The following is a 14,858-nucleotide window of genomic DNA, read 5'->3' on the forward strand; positions in this document are numbered from 1 at the left end:
TTTGGGGAGAGTTCATGACCAAACAAAGAACAGATAGCTTTATAGGAGTTAAGATGAATAATTTTTGGTTAAATAAAATTAAGAAGTTTGTGTACAAAAGTGGTCAAAGAATGTGAATAAGGGCTTTTTCAGAGCAAGAAATCCTAAATCAGTAGTCCTATTAAAAAAATGCTTTAAATCAGTAACAACTAGAGAAGTGCAAATTAAAACAACTCTGAGATACACCACCTCATATCTATCAGGTTGGCTAGGATAATATGAAAATTACCAATGCTTCAGGAACTGTTGGAAAGCAGGTATAGTAATACACTATTGGTGGAGTCATAAACTAGTCCAATCATATTGGAAAGTATAACAAAAAGTTACAAAACTGCACATATGGTTTGACCTAGCAATTATATATAATACAGATGTTGATATAGTCTATATCATAAGATTAGTCTTTTGTTGTTAATTCATTTCAGTTGTGTCTGACTTTTTGTGACTCCATTTGGAATTTAGAATAATGAAGGTGAAAAGTACATTATGAACTGATGCAGTGAAGTAAAACTGAATCAAAAGAAAATAAATATACATAATGACATAAATGAAAAGAAAACTTAAGAGAAGCCAAACTGAGTAACCACAATGAACAATTTTGGTCCCAAACGGCAGTAGGCTGCCATTTCCTTCTCTAATTCATTTTACAGATGAAGAAGCCAAGTCAAACAGGGTTAAATGACTTGTCCCAGTTGTTTTTTCCTTCCTTCCTTCCTCTCTTCCTTCCTTGATACGTATAATATGGGAATTTATTTTGCATGGCTACACATGCTTGCATCATTTTTTTTCTTTTTTTTACATGGAGGGAGAAGTAAAGGAGAGATTAGGAACTGAAAATGAAATTGAATTTAAAAATTAGAAATTATTATTTATTATTTTATTTATTAACAAAATTTCAAACTTAAATGAAAAGGCTGAATATTTACAAAAATAATATAAAATGCCCAGATTAACACTAGATGTATCTAAACCATCTGATCCTAGAGAAATTAAGTGTCCTATAATGGGAAGATAAAAGCAAGCTTTTAGCCAAATTAATTTATAAGTGAATTCTATCAAACATTTAAAGAACAATGAGGTTATGACATATTAATTGTTCACAAAAATAAACTATACTTTTTCTATAATACTAGTAACTGGTATTTCTATAGTACTTTAATGTTTAAAGAATGCTTTGTTTGCAATATATCATATAGTTTTTTCAACCACCATATATGATGGATCATCTTGTTTTATAGATGGAAAACTGAGCCAGAGAGGATATATATACTTACCCAGGAGCACATGATTTTTAAGACAGGATTTCAACTTGGATCTTTCTGACTCTTAAGTCCAGTGCTATAGGACCATTTATCTGCCTTATATACTATACTGTGGTCCTCATCTTCATATCAGGGAGAAATTATAGAAAAAGAAAACTCTAGAGAAATATTGCCAAAAAATGTGCAAAGCATGAAAAACCTGTGATTTTTATTGGTATGGTGAACTGTCTTTGGGACTTCTTTTACCTACTGAGGCAAGCCTATGACTTAATAAACAAGTTCTAGGAATTTACTTTTAAGCACATAGGGATTAATGATCCTGTAGGATCACACAGTGGATATGGAAGGCTGTCTACTCTTGACATGGCTGATGTATCTACCTGTCTGTCTATCTATCTTTATTGATTATTTGACATTTTCTTTGTTGGAAAGTTTTGTGAAATCACAATTATGTAAAAATCAGTAAAAACAGCATTTTCAATAACCGATTTTCTCTAATGGAAGGTATAATCAAGAAAGTATAATTATGGATCTTTTCTATACTTCTGAAACATTAATCCCTGTACTGAATAGCCTGTGGTTATGTGATGTAAACTAAAAAAAAAAATTTAGCTTCTGAGATGTTTGCCTTTACAGAAGATAATCAATTGTATCGATTTGTTGAGAGTACTCCATATCTAGCACTTTGGACACATACAAGATTTGAGTTGTTAAGATGTATTATATTTTGAAGTTAATTTTCTTTTAAAATGTAATTATTTTTCATCCTCTTTTAGATATTTCTGATAGTGGCCCCCCTTTCTGTGCTCTATAACTGGAGAGATGAATTGAACACCTGGGGATACTTCAGAGTCACTATTTTGCATGGTAATAAAAAAGACAGTGAGCTGATTCGAGTCAAGCAGGGAAAATGTGAAATTGCTCTAACTACTTATGAGACCCTTCGCTTATGTTTAGATGAGCTGAACAGGTAGGGTTTTTTTTAAAACTTAGAATCTGTATATCTCTTTTTAATGTTTCTTTTCCCTTGTTTTAGAATCTAGTATGTACTCTTGATATTATTGAGCATAATTAAAGTTGATTTCAGAATTAAAGATTTATATTGCTAACATTAAAATTTTGTGAATGGAAATGGATGCTGCCTCTGAGTTCTCTGTTTTTGTCAGTACTGCTACATTCATTATGTCAGTCATAAAGTTAAAAACTTGAAGTTATCCCCTCTCATATTTAATTATCCTATTTTATCAACCTGGTCTTTCATCCATCCTTTCTATTTAGTCCCACTGCTGTCACCTAAGCAAAGTCTATATTGCTACCCACCTGAATTATTTGCAGGCATCTTTCTCTGCTCTTTTCCTCCACTTTAAGGTAGCTTTCATATTTTTATGAGACTTTTCTTCCTTACACAAAGGAAGTATATATTCTTTTGTTCAGTAATTTTCACTGGATTTTTATTGCCTTTTAAATAAAATTCTAATTCTAGTTTGTTATTCAGGATCTTCTGCAATCTAGTGCCACAACTTTTTTAAACCTTTTGACATATTACTTCCCTCCATAGACTCTGTACCTCCAGTTATAGTATGCTATGTTATTTCCTAGACATGCTCTCTGCTGTCTTGTCTCTGAGACTTTGCTTACACTTTTTCCTGTGCCAGGAATGCTGCCTTTCTCCTTTTATGTATCCATCTTTTAAAACACAGTTTACATGCTTAGCTTCTTTGTAAAATTTTCCCTGCTATTTCCTACCTTCTAGGAACAAACTTTTATCCACATAACTTGTTTTGCACTCCTCCAGTGCACTTATCATTTGTTATAATTATCTTTATAAGTTTCTTCTGCCTACTAGAAGTTCTATGAGTATAGGAATTTTTTCTTATTAAAATTTTATATCTTCCCTAGTATTTAACCTAGGGTTTTCTATATAAAGTGTTTAAGAAATGTTTAAATTGAATTGAAAGCTGACCAAGTATTCCATGATGCTGTTATGGACACATTGCTAAATTGTATCACTGGAGAGTATTTCCATATTGGAATAATCCAATAGCTAACTATATTATTGCTAATCTTTATTGACTCTGTAGATATTTAATTTCATGACATGTTAATTGTAATCATTTACCTAGGTGAGATTTACATATAGTAACCAGAATGCTCAACAAAAATTAGAGAGGAAAAAAATCAAATAGCATGGAAAGTAGATAAGCTATAAATTCTTCATCAATAGGATAGGAGAAAGATGTGGAAAAGAAGCTTTTACTCAAAAAATTTGACTCTTTTTTTTTTAAAAAAATTACAGTATAGAATGGTCTGCTGTCATTGTGGATGAAGCCCATAGAATCAAGAATCCAAAGGCTCGAGTTACTGAGGTTATGAAAGCTTTAAAATGTAATATTCGTATAGGCCTTACTGGTACCATTCTTCAAAACAACATGAAGGAACTTTGGTGTGTTATGGACTGGTGAGTGAAAACACATTTTTGTGTGGTTATTTTATTCTCTTTAGAGCATACTGGGGGAGGGGGGGGTTCAATATAGTACAGTGGATAGAGGACTCCTGAAAGTCAGGATACTCTGGATTTAGGTCCTGTCACATATATATCTATATCTATATCTATATCTATATCTATATCTATATATATATATCTGCTGCTGCTGACTTGTTTTTTTGGAGATAATTTAACAAATAACATCCATGTTATTACTTTTAGGGCTGTACCAGGACTTTTAGGTAGCATGACTTATTTCAAGAAACAGTTTTCTGACCCAGTGGAGCATGGACAGAGACATACTGCAACCAAAAGAGAACTAGCTACTGGCCGAAAGACCATGCAGAGACTAGCAAAAAAGATGTCTGGCTGGTTCCTGAGGCGTACCAAGACTCTGATCAGGGATCAGTTGCCTAAGAAGGAAGACAGAGTGAGAATTGTGGATTTTCATTTTAAATTTTGTTTTATTTTGCTTTTCTGAACTTTTTAGATTAGGTCCTCAAACATTAAGAGTTGAGATCCAGAGTTTGAGGGTCATTTTTCAGCTGGTGTGAAAATTACATAAATACAGGATTGCTGGTATAATCATATGGATACTATTTAGTTGTGAATGTAACTAGCCTTTTTTAAGTATGATTTTGAATTATTATTTTCTTCTCTTAAAATTAGACAGTGGGTTAGGGAAAACAGGAAGAGGAAACATGTTTTTCAAGTAATCCTTAGAGTATTTACCTTGAGAAGACAATAGGTTTGTTAAATTTTCCTTATTGTATGACTATTAATATTTATCTTCTTAGGGCAGGAGCATTTCTCCTTCCCTGTCACTTTATAGATCATAGATATGTCACTTCATGGATCATAAACTTGTAATTTGAAGGGACTTCAGAGATCATCTAGTGTAAACTCTTTTTTTTTTCAGTTAAGGAAATTGAGGCTCAAAGATGTTTAGTAACTTGCCCAAAGATACACAGGTAGAAAATCTCAGAGGCAGAATCTGAACTAGGTTCTTTGTATCCTGAGTCAGTGCTCTTTCTATTGTATATTACATTGTGGTACCAGAAAGTAGTCAAAATGAGAACAGAAACCTCTTTTACTTTGGAGATTTTATCAAGGAAGAATAAGAAATGAAGGAAAGGGGAAAGGCATTACTGATAGGCAAGTCAGCTAGTCAGTAAGCCAGTAGGTATATATTAAGCACTTATTGTTAGGCACTGTGCTAAACTCTAGGGAATAAAAAGAAAAGACAAGGAATTCATGGACTAATATGAAACTGATGGTAATAGTTAATTTTTTTTGCTCTAAGAGAGAAAATAATTTCATCTTTCAGTTATAATGTCCTGATACCCCATATATCTATGAGCCATAAAAAAATTATAGCAAAATGAGATTAATGTTAAAAAGTCTATTTTTCAGTGAAACTCAAAGACATTACTGAGGATTTCTCTTTATGCTTAATATTAATTATTTGTGAAGTAGGGAAACAAAGAACTTAGAAAATAAAATGCAGCGCATATTTGTGACATGATTTTGTTCCTAATTTGATTAATATTATATGAAATAGATACTATAATTCAAATTTACTCACAACTTAAAGGAGGACAGAATGTCTCAGAAAATTGAGAGAAGTTTTAATGGCAGTATAATTATAGGAGGGAAAATTAGTTTGTATGCTACTAAGTAAGAACATTTGGTTGATGTGACCTACATTGTGGTTATTAAACTATTTAAGTAGATGTTAATAGTTGTGTGGATTTTTTCTATCGGCAGATAGTTTACTGCTCTCTGACAGAGTTCCAGAAGGCTGTTTATCAAACTGTATTAGAGACCGAAGATGTAACCTTGATACTTAGAGCTCGAGAACCCTGTACCTGCAACAGTGGCCGTAAAAGAAGACACTGTTGTTACAAAGTATGTATTTTAGTATTGTTTCTATATCTTGGTTTCAGTCATATTGTCCTTTCCTACCTTTAAGAAACAAATTACAGCATCTCTTCTGCATCATTTGTGAAGTCTCAGGAATTGGGGAGTGCAAGAGAGAATTATTAAATTTTCAATAATGTTTATTACTAAATGTATTTATATTAGAAAAAGTTATGATGAATTTCTTCAAATACTTTCACTAACTACTAGTTTTTACAATTGAAACTGCCTACTTGATATCCCTATCCAGATATTCTCTGACTCCTCAAACCCATAAGAACTCATCTGGCAAAATCTGAAGGGGATAGTGCCACTATTCTCCTGATCACCCAAACTCAAAGTCTTAATATTATGTGTGTGTGTGTGTGTGTGTGTGTGTGTGTGTGTGTGTGTCAGTTCATATATTCCAATTACATGCTAAAATAATTTTAGATATATTTTTAAAATTTTGAATTTCAAATTCTCTCCTTTTTTCCTTCCCCTCCTCCCTCATTGAAAAGGCAAGTAGTTTGATATAGGTTATTAATGTATAGTCATGCAAAACATTTGCATATTAGACATATTGTGGGGGCTAGAAAGACCAAAAAACAACCTCCTAAAACCAAGAAAAATTTAGAAAGTAGAAAAAAAGGTATGCTTTGATTTGCATTCAATATCCAGTAATTCATATTTGAAAGTGGAGAGCATTTTATAATCATAAGTTCTTTGGAATTATCTTAGGTCATTGTATTGCTGAGAATAGCTAAGTCATTCACAATTGATTGCTGTACAGTATTGCTCTTAATTTGTACCCTATTCTCCTGATTCTGCTCAATTCATTTTATGTCAGTTCATATAAGTTTTTCCAAGTTTTTCTGCTCATAATTTCTTATAACACCATTCCATGCCAGTATTCCATCACAATTATATACCACAATTTCTTTAAGCCATTCTCCAGTTGTTGGACCTGCCCTCAATTTCCATTTCTTTGCCACAAAAAAGTGAGGCTGCTGTAAATATTTTTATACCTAAAAGGCCCTCACCACCCCCCTTTTTTATTTTAAATCTCACTGGAATACAAGTTTAGTAGTGGTCAAAAGATATATGTGGTTTTATAACTCTTTGGGCATAGTTCCAAATTGTTTTCTAAAATAATTAGCTCATTCAGTACATTAGTGTCCCAGTTTTTCCATTTCTTTTCCACCGTGTTTCTGTGAAATTCTGTACACAGCTATCATAAATGATCTGGTTATTTTGTTGCCTTTGATTCTCTGACTATTAAAAATATTTAACCCAGTTTGTCGCTATTTATACTCTAATGCAAAACTTCATTTTGTATTTTTCGTAAAAAAAAAAAAAGAACCATTGCAGCATTCTGATTGAAATATACAATGTAAATCCACATTAAGGAGATAAAATAGTATGCTCTTTAGGTGTATATTCTGGTTAAATGAGCAATCTATTCTTTTTTAGGAAATGAAGGTTTACCTTAGGCACAGTTAGCTGCTTCTGAAACTTCCCCTGATCTTTCCTCCTCTTCTTACAAAGATGAGTGTTCTCTCTTCAGCTTATCATGTATTTATTTACCTATCTCATTTATATTGCCAACTCTTTATGAACTGGGAACATTTCACTTTGGTCTTTGTATTTTTATCTTCCAGCCCTGGGCCTCCTACCAGTATTTAATAAATGTTTTTAACTTAAACTGACTTGAATTCACTTCCCCAAAATAATGGAAAGGAAAACAAATTTTGAAATGAAATTTGAAATGAAAACAATGAATCTCAGTAGTTTTAAATCTTTGATAATACCTTCAATTTTTTTCCCTTTTTCTTTCAATTGTTCTAGACAAATTCATATGGTGAAACAGTGAAAACCCTATATTTCAGTTATCTTGCAATCCTGCAGAAGGTAGCTAATCATGCTGCACTGCTACAAGCCAGTAGCAACACTAGTAAACAGCAGGTTCGTCTCTTGGATTTTTTGTTTATTTTAGACTACAGTTTATTGTCAAATAAGTCATTCATATTATATTTTGGTAAAAATTGATTTGCCCATATTTGAATTTTGTTCAAATTCAGTTGGTTGCAGTTTATATGGTTGGTAAAGTTTGAAGTCAAGAGAATTTAATAGATAATATAAAATTAGCTTGAACTACTATAATTCAAAATTCAGTTTGCATGTGTGTATATATATGTATATAAATTATATGTGAAAATATTTACATATGCATACATTTAATGTTATTTAGTTATTTGCTTAACTATCATGATTGCTTTAACTATAATAAGGATACTTCATTCTTACAGTTTGCACATTTTCATGGTAAGAGGGCTGCTTCATACATTAATGAAAGTCAGTAAATCCAAAATTTAGGCTAATTCTGTAATTTTACTTTGTTATCAAATATGTAATGGTTACACTTTAACATAACAGGAATAAATAAGTCTTAGCTAGAAGTATTTTTAATTTTTGATGATGTTTACATGTATTTGGTTTTTGCAGATAGGAGGGTAAAATCAAGAGGAGAAATTAGAGTGCTTAAGTCCCTAAATCTAATTCTGAGATTTTAGCATTTTGTAAGTCCTAGACTCCTTTGGCAGTCAGATGAAGTCTATGTATCTTTTCTCAAAACAATGCTGTTTTATGTAGAAAATAAGAGACATAGTTTACTTTATATGCAGAGTAAACTAATTAGTATATAGTTGTCAGAACTTTTTTTTAAATCAAGTTTATAAACTATAGGTTAAGAAACCTTGTTCTAATTCTTACTCTGTCACCATATGAACCCAGTCAGCTGACTTCTCATCTGTAGACTGAAAAAGGTAGAAAGTTGTTCTTTATTATCTCTTTCAAGTTTGTTTTTATTGGTCTAGTTAATGATTCTCTTTTTGTACCTTTTTCTATTCTGATAAGATTTAACATTATATTAGTTTGCATTTGGTCTCATACTTTTTAGGATCATTCGATATTTGATTTTTTGAAAACCTGAAGACTAATAGGAATGATTGATTACATAACTTTTGTACAGTTCAGTGAAACCTGCTTCACTTTAATGTCTGAGCTAGCAGTCAAATTACAAACTGCAATATGTACAAAATATTATATTACTTTGAACTGACAAAGTCTTACATCAGAAGATAGATTCGTATTCTAAATTTAGTTCATGCTGATTAGTGTCTTAAATACAATTCTCTTATACTTATCTTTCCTTCCATTTCCCTCATTTTCTTTAGGAAACACATCTCAAAAGGATATGCAATCAAGTTTTTTCCAAATTCAAAGATTTCATGCAAAAGAGTAAAGATGCAGCCTTTGAAACTATTTCTGATCCAAAATACAGTGGCAAAATGAAGGTAAATAATTTTGAGAGAGTGGAGGAAATTATATCATGCAGATCACTTCAGCTACTTCCAATTGAACTCCTTTAAAAATTGACTTTAAGAATCTGCCTTTATGGGGCAACTAGGTGTCACAATGGTTAGAGCATCAACCTTTCAGTCAAGAGGATCTGAGTTCAAATTTGACTTTAGACTCTTACTAATGGTTTGATTTTTCAGCAAGTCACTTAACTACAATTGTCTCAGTAAAAAAAAAAAGATCTACCTTTATGTCTAAAGGGTAGCATAGCAAAGGGTTTGGCCACACCAATATTATACTGCTACTAATAATAATTAAATTAATTTATATAGCTAATGGTGGGCTATTCAGTCTCCCAAATGGGAATTTTATAGAATTAGATAAAATAATAATAGCATTCATGTGGAGGAACAAAGACCTAGGCTCTTGGGAAATAATGGAGAAAAATAGAAATAGAGAGAAATAATAATTTTAGCCTTCAAATTATATTATAAATTCCTAATCACCAAAACTCTTTAATATTGATAAAAAGTAGAATAGTAGATCAGTGGAATAGATTATATCAAGAAGAATCAGAACAGAAAATTAAATTCAATAACCTATTTGTCAGTAAACCTGAGAATATAAATTATTTGGGAAAGAATTATTTTTGAAAAGTATGCTATGAAATCTGGAGAGTTATTGGAAAGAAATTTGCCTTTGGCCAGAGATCCTTAACCAGGAATACATGCATAAATTTCAGGAGTATTGGTGCATTTAGAAGGAAAAACAGTTCCAGTCATTTCATATATACCCAAAGGAACAATCAAGAATTTAAATATATACCTATATATGTATGTTTCCTGTAGTTAGAAACCTTGAGGGCAAAGTACTGTTTTCTTTTTGTAACTTTGTATCTCCTTTATCTCATATAATCCTTGGTGCATAATAGTGGCTAATGGTTGTTGGTTGATGGATTGATTTTCAAGAAGAGTTACAAATCATTAAAAACCATAGGAAAGATTTAAGTCAGCACAATTTTGAGCTTTACCCTCACATCCAGCAAGTTGCATAAGATGACAAAAGATGGAGATTAGAGTAATAGTGGGAAAACTGGCACATTAATACATTGTTATTAGAACTGATAATTAGCCCAGCTAAGCCCTACAGCCTTCTAGAATTGCCACCTGACATCTCTTTTATTGTTGTTTCCTGAAAAGCCACAGCTATGGAGACTCAGCAAAGAAAGTTTTTGACTTCACTGGACCTCATTCTAATGATTCAACATCAGAAATAGATATGATTTTATCAGTGGGAATAACAAAACAAAAAGCTTGACTCTATCCAATGTTCCATCCCTGTAGCCCAGCTCTCTGCCTCTGTCAAGAGCTCATTGAGAGGGGCAACTAGGTGGCATAGTGGATAGAATACTGACCCTGGAGTCAGGTAGGCCTGATTTCAAATTCAATCTCAGATACTTAGTACTTACTTAGCTGTGTGACCTTGGGAAAGTCACTTAACCCTATTGCCTTACAAAAACTAAAAAAATAAAGCCCTTTGAGAGCAGGATGTTTTAATTTTCTCTTTGTGTTCCCAATACTTAGTATAATGTTTTGCACATGATAAGCATTTAATCATATCCCCCCCCCCCCAAGAAAAAATCCATGTCCCTGATAACTGCCTTATCTGTATCCCATAAGTTTTGGTATGTTGTCTCATTATTTTCATTGTCTTGGTTGATTTGTTGTTTGATTCTTCTATGATTTGTTGTTTGATCTATTAATTCTTTAAAATTAGTTTATTTAGTTTCCAATTAGTTTTAGGTCTAACTCTCCATGATCCTTTTTTGCATGTAATATTTATTGCATTATGGTCTGAAAAGGATGCATTCACTATTTCTGCCTTTCTGCATTTGATTATGAAGTTTTTTAATGTCCTAATATAGGGTCAATTTTTCTAAATGCCCATGTATGCAGTAAAAAGATATATTCCTTCCTATACCTGTTCAGTTTTCTCCAAAGTTCTATCATATCTAAGTTTGCTAACATTCTATTCACCTCTGTAACTTTCTTCTTGTTTATTTTATAGCTGGATTTATCTAATTCTGCGAGAGGGAGGTTGAGGTCACCTACTAGTAAAATTTTGCTGGCTATATCTTCCTGTAGCTTATTCAGTTTCTCTCCTAAGAAGTTGGATGTTATACTGCTTGGTGCATACATATTTAGTAATGAAATTGCTTCATTGTCTATGGTACCTTTCTGGAGAATATAGTTTCCTTCCTTATCTCTTTTAATGAGATCTATTTTTGTATTTGCTTTTTCTGAGATAAGGATTGCTACTCCTGCATTTTTCATTCAGCTGGTACATAATATATTGTGCTTCAGCTTTTTACCTTTACTCTGTATGTATCTCTCTGCTTCAAATGATTTTCTTGTAAGCAACATATTGTAGGATTCTGGTTTTTACTCCACTCTACTATTTGCTTATGTTTTATGGGAGAACTCATCCCATTCATATTCCTGAGTCATCATTTCTAACTCTTTTACCCTCCATGCTAACACTCCTCCATTTGTATTTTTCTCCCTTTTTTTCACCCTCTTCCTACTCCCCAGTGTTTTGCTTCTGAATACTGCCTCCTTTAGTGTATTTACCCCATCTATCTAACACCCTCCCTTTTCTTTCCTCTTTTCCTTTTTCCCTTCTTCCTTCATCCTTCTCAGTCCTTCCTTCCCTCTTTCTAAACTCAACTGAGTGTTGTGTTAATCCTTCATATGATGTTAATTTACCCCATTCAATCTCCCCCTTCCTCCCATCTCTTTACTATTTCCCCCATCTTTTTTTAGAATTTTAAAAATTTTTTTATTTATGGTAGTGGGGGTTAAGTGACTTGCCCAAGGCGACATAGCTAGGTGCCCCTATTCCCCCTTTTTAATGAGATTAAAAAAAATCATTCCATTAAAGTCATGGACATATCATGAATGTCCATTCCTTTTGCTTAAGTATATTCTTCTAATAGAGTTACTGTTCTCAAGTGTTCCTTCCAGGTAGGATATAACCAATTTTATCTTATTGAATAATAGTTTTTTTTTTAACCTTTTCATGTATCTCTTGAGACTCCTGTTTGAAGACCAAATTTTCTGTTTAGTTCTGGTCTTTTCAATCAGAAAAGATTGAAAGTTTCCTATATCATTAAAAGTATTCATCTTTTCCCCTGAAAGAGAAGGCTCAGTTTTGCTGGATGGTGAATTCTTGGTTGTGATCCAAACTCCCTTGCTCTCAGGGATATCATATTCCAGGTCCTTTGATCCCTTAATGATGATGTAACCAGGTCCTGTGTAAGTCTGATTGTGGCTCCTTGGTATTTGAATTGTTTCTTTCTGGCTGTTTGCAGGATTTTCTCTTTGATCTGATAGTTTTGGAGTTTGGCCACAGTATTCCTTTGGGATCCCTTTCAGGAGGGGATCTTTGTAGTCTTTCAGTGACTATTTTGCCCTTTGGTTCCAGGATATAAGGGTAGTTCATCTTCACTATGGCCTGAAGTATGGAGTCCAGGTTTTTTTTTCTTCAAGCTTTTCAGGTAGTCCTATCATTCTTAAATTGTCTCTCCTGGATTATTTTCCAGGTCAGTTGCCAGTGAGGTATTTTACATTTTCTTCTACATTTTTTCAGTTTTTTTGATTTTGTTTAATGGATTCTTTGTGTCTCATGAATTCATTAGTTTCCACAGAGTTCAATCTTTTTCTTCATTTATCTTTTGAATCTCCTTTTCCAGTTGGTCAGTTCTCTTTTTGAGGGAATTTTTAGCTTTTTCCAAATGCCCAATTGTGTTTTTGAAAGAATTGTTTTCTTTTTTGCACTTATCCAATTGTATTTTCAAAGTATTTGCTTTATTGTTTTAAGATGTTAATTTTCTCTTGCATAGTGTTAATTTTCTCATTCATTTCTTTTCCTAATTTTTCCATTTTGAATTTTAAACTCCTTTCTGCTTTCTTCTAAAAAAGTCTTTCTGGACTGGAGACCAGTTCATATTCTCCTCTGCTCCACCCCTTCTGTCCTCCTTTTCTGAGCTAGTATCCTTATCTTCTTGGTAACAGTGGACCCCACTTTGAGCTGACCTGTCTTCATTTTGCCCCTTTCCCTAGTGTCTTGTGTTGGGGGAGGGGCTGGTTTGCAGAACTTAGGTATTGAGATTTCTAGAGGCCTTGCTCCCTAGGTTAGGAACTCCAGGGGGTTATTCAGTAGGCCATCAGTAAAAATGCCAGAAACTTTCTCTGGATTGTCTGTGTTGGAGGTTTCAGTGATCCATTCCTTAGGCCTGGGCTGAATAGCACAATCTGCATATAAGAAAATCAGGCTAGAAAAGCCAAAGGCTCTGTCTGGGAAATGAGCACTGGGGAAGTTCTGCCATTCAAACCAAGGCCTTGGGGCATGGTGCCAACATTTGGGGTTTTTTCTGTGTTTCTTTGGAGAAAGTCAGGCTCCCCCCCCCAATAGGAACAAGGGTGCTGGGGGGTTGGTTCAACTGGAAGCAAGGGGCTCCTCTGCTGGAAACAGAGGGCTCACAGTCCATGTCTTCCAGACTAGCCCAGTTGATCAGATGGATGTCTGGGTAACTGCACTGGAGCTCTCCCATCTGCCCACCATACCATGCACATGGAAAAGGCTTCCTCCTGGGTGCTCATGTTAGTTCCCAGCCTCACCCTGCCACCCCTGTGCAGGGTCTCTGCTCTTTGCCTTGGGCATGTCCCTCCTCCCCATGACAGACCTTACTGGGAGATGTTCCCCTTTGCTCTTTTGTGGGTTCTGCGGATACAAAATCTGTTAAGAGACTGTGCTATGAAAAAGGGTAAAAACATCACTTATACAAAAATATTCATGGCAGCCCTATTTGTGGTAGCAACGAATTGGAAATTAAGTGAATATCCTTCAAATGGGGAATGGCTTAACAAATTGTGGTATATGTATGTCATGGAACATTATTGTTCTATTAGAAACCAGGAGGGATGGGAATTCAGGGAAGCCTGGAAGGATTTGCATGAACTGATGATGAGTGAGATGAGCAGAACCAGAAGAACATTATACACCCTAACAGCAACATGCGGGTGATGGTCAACCTTGATGGACTTGCTCATTCCATCAGTGCAACAGTTAGGGACAATTTTGGGCTGTCTTTGATGGAGAATACTATCTGTATCCAGAGAAAGAATTGTGGAGTTTGAACAATGACCAAAGATTATTGCTCTTAATTTAAAAAAACAAACAAAAAAACTTGTGATCTTATTATGTAATTTTGCTATCTCTTATACTTTGTTTCTTCCTTGAGGATATGATTTTTCTCTCATCACATTCAACTTAGATCAATCAATGTATATCATGGAAACAATGTAAAGACTAACAGATTGCCTTCTGTGGGAGGTGGGGAGAGGGAAGCAATTAGGGAAAAAATTGTAAAATTCAAAATAAATAAAATCTTTCTTAAAGGAAAAAAAAGAGACTGTGCCTGACTTCTCTTTGCCATCTTGCCTGGAAGTCTGCATTCAGTTTTGACTTAAATTTTTTTTCTCATACTGCTTGCTTTGCATTAGTTTACACATGTTCTCAACTTTCTAGGTATTTTTGATTTCTTATAGCACAGTACTACTCCTTTACATTCATGTACCAAATTTTGCTTGGCCATTCCCTAATAGATGGGTGATATTCCTAGTTCCATACTCCTATAGAAAGTGCTGCTGTCAATATTTTGGTGTATGTATAATTTTCCATTTTATTTCCATTGGCTTTATTCCCATTTGTGGACTTTTTTGTATCAAAGAGAAATGGACATTTTAGTCACT

The 14,858-nt window shown here is 33.6% G+C and overlaps 1 protein-coding gene across 3 annotated transcripts in view; it reads left to right on the top strand.

Moving 5' to 3' along the window:
• ERCC6L2 (ERCC excision repair 6 like 2) overlaps positions 1-14,858 on the top strand; it is a 151,852-nt gene that overhangs the window by 41,758 nt on the left and 95,236 nt on the right. For 2 of the 3 annotated variants that reach the window (XM_074202816.1, XM_074202819.1), the window contains exons 4-9: positions 2,078-2,271; positions 3,598-3,759; positions 4,009-4,216; positions 5,554-5,694; positions 7,534-7,650; positions 8,922-9,041. In XM_074202816.1, coding sequence (XP_074058917.1) covers positions 2,078-2,271; positions 3,598-3,759; positions 4,009-4,216; positions 5,554-5,694; positions 7,534-7,650; positions 8,922-9,041 — 942 coding nt within the window. The remainder of the gene's footprint in view (positions 1-2,077; positions 2,272-3,597; positions 3,760-4,008; positions 4,217-5,553; positions 5,695-7,533; positions 7,651-8,921; positions 9,042-14,858) is intronic. The other variant, XM_074202818.1, reaches the window with a different exon arrangement.

The sequence above is a fragment of the Macrotis lagotis genome, chromosome X (genome assembly GCF_037893015.1).
Source record: "Macrotis lagotis isolate mMagLag1 chromosome X, bilby.v1.9.chrom.fasta, whole genome shotgun sequence".
NCBI lineage: Eukaryota > Metazoa > Chordata > Mammalia > Peramelemorphia > Peramelidae > Macrotis > Macrotis lagotis.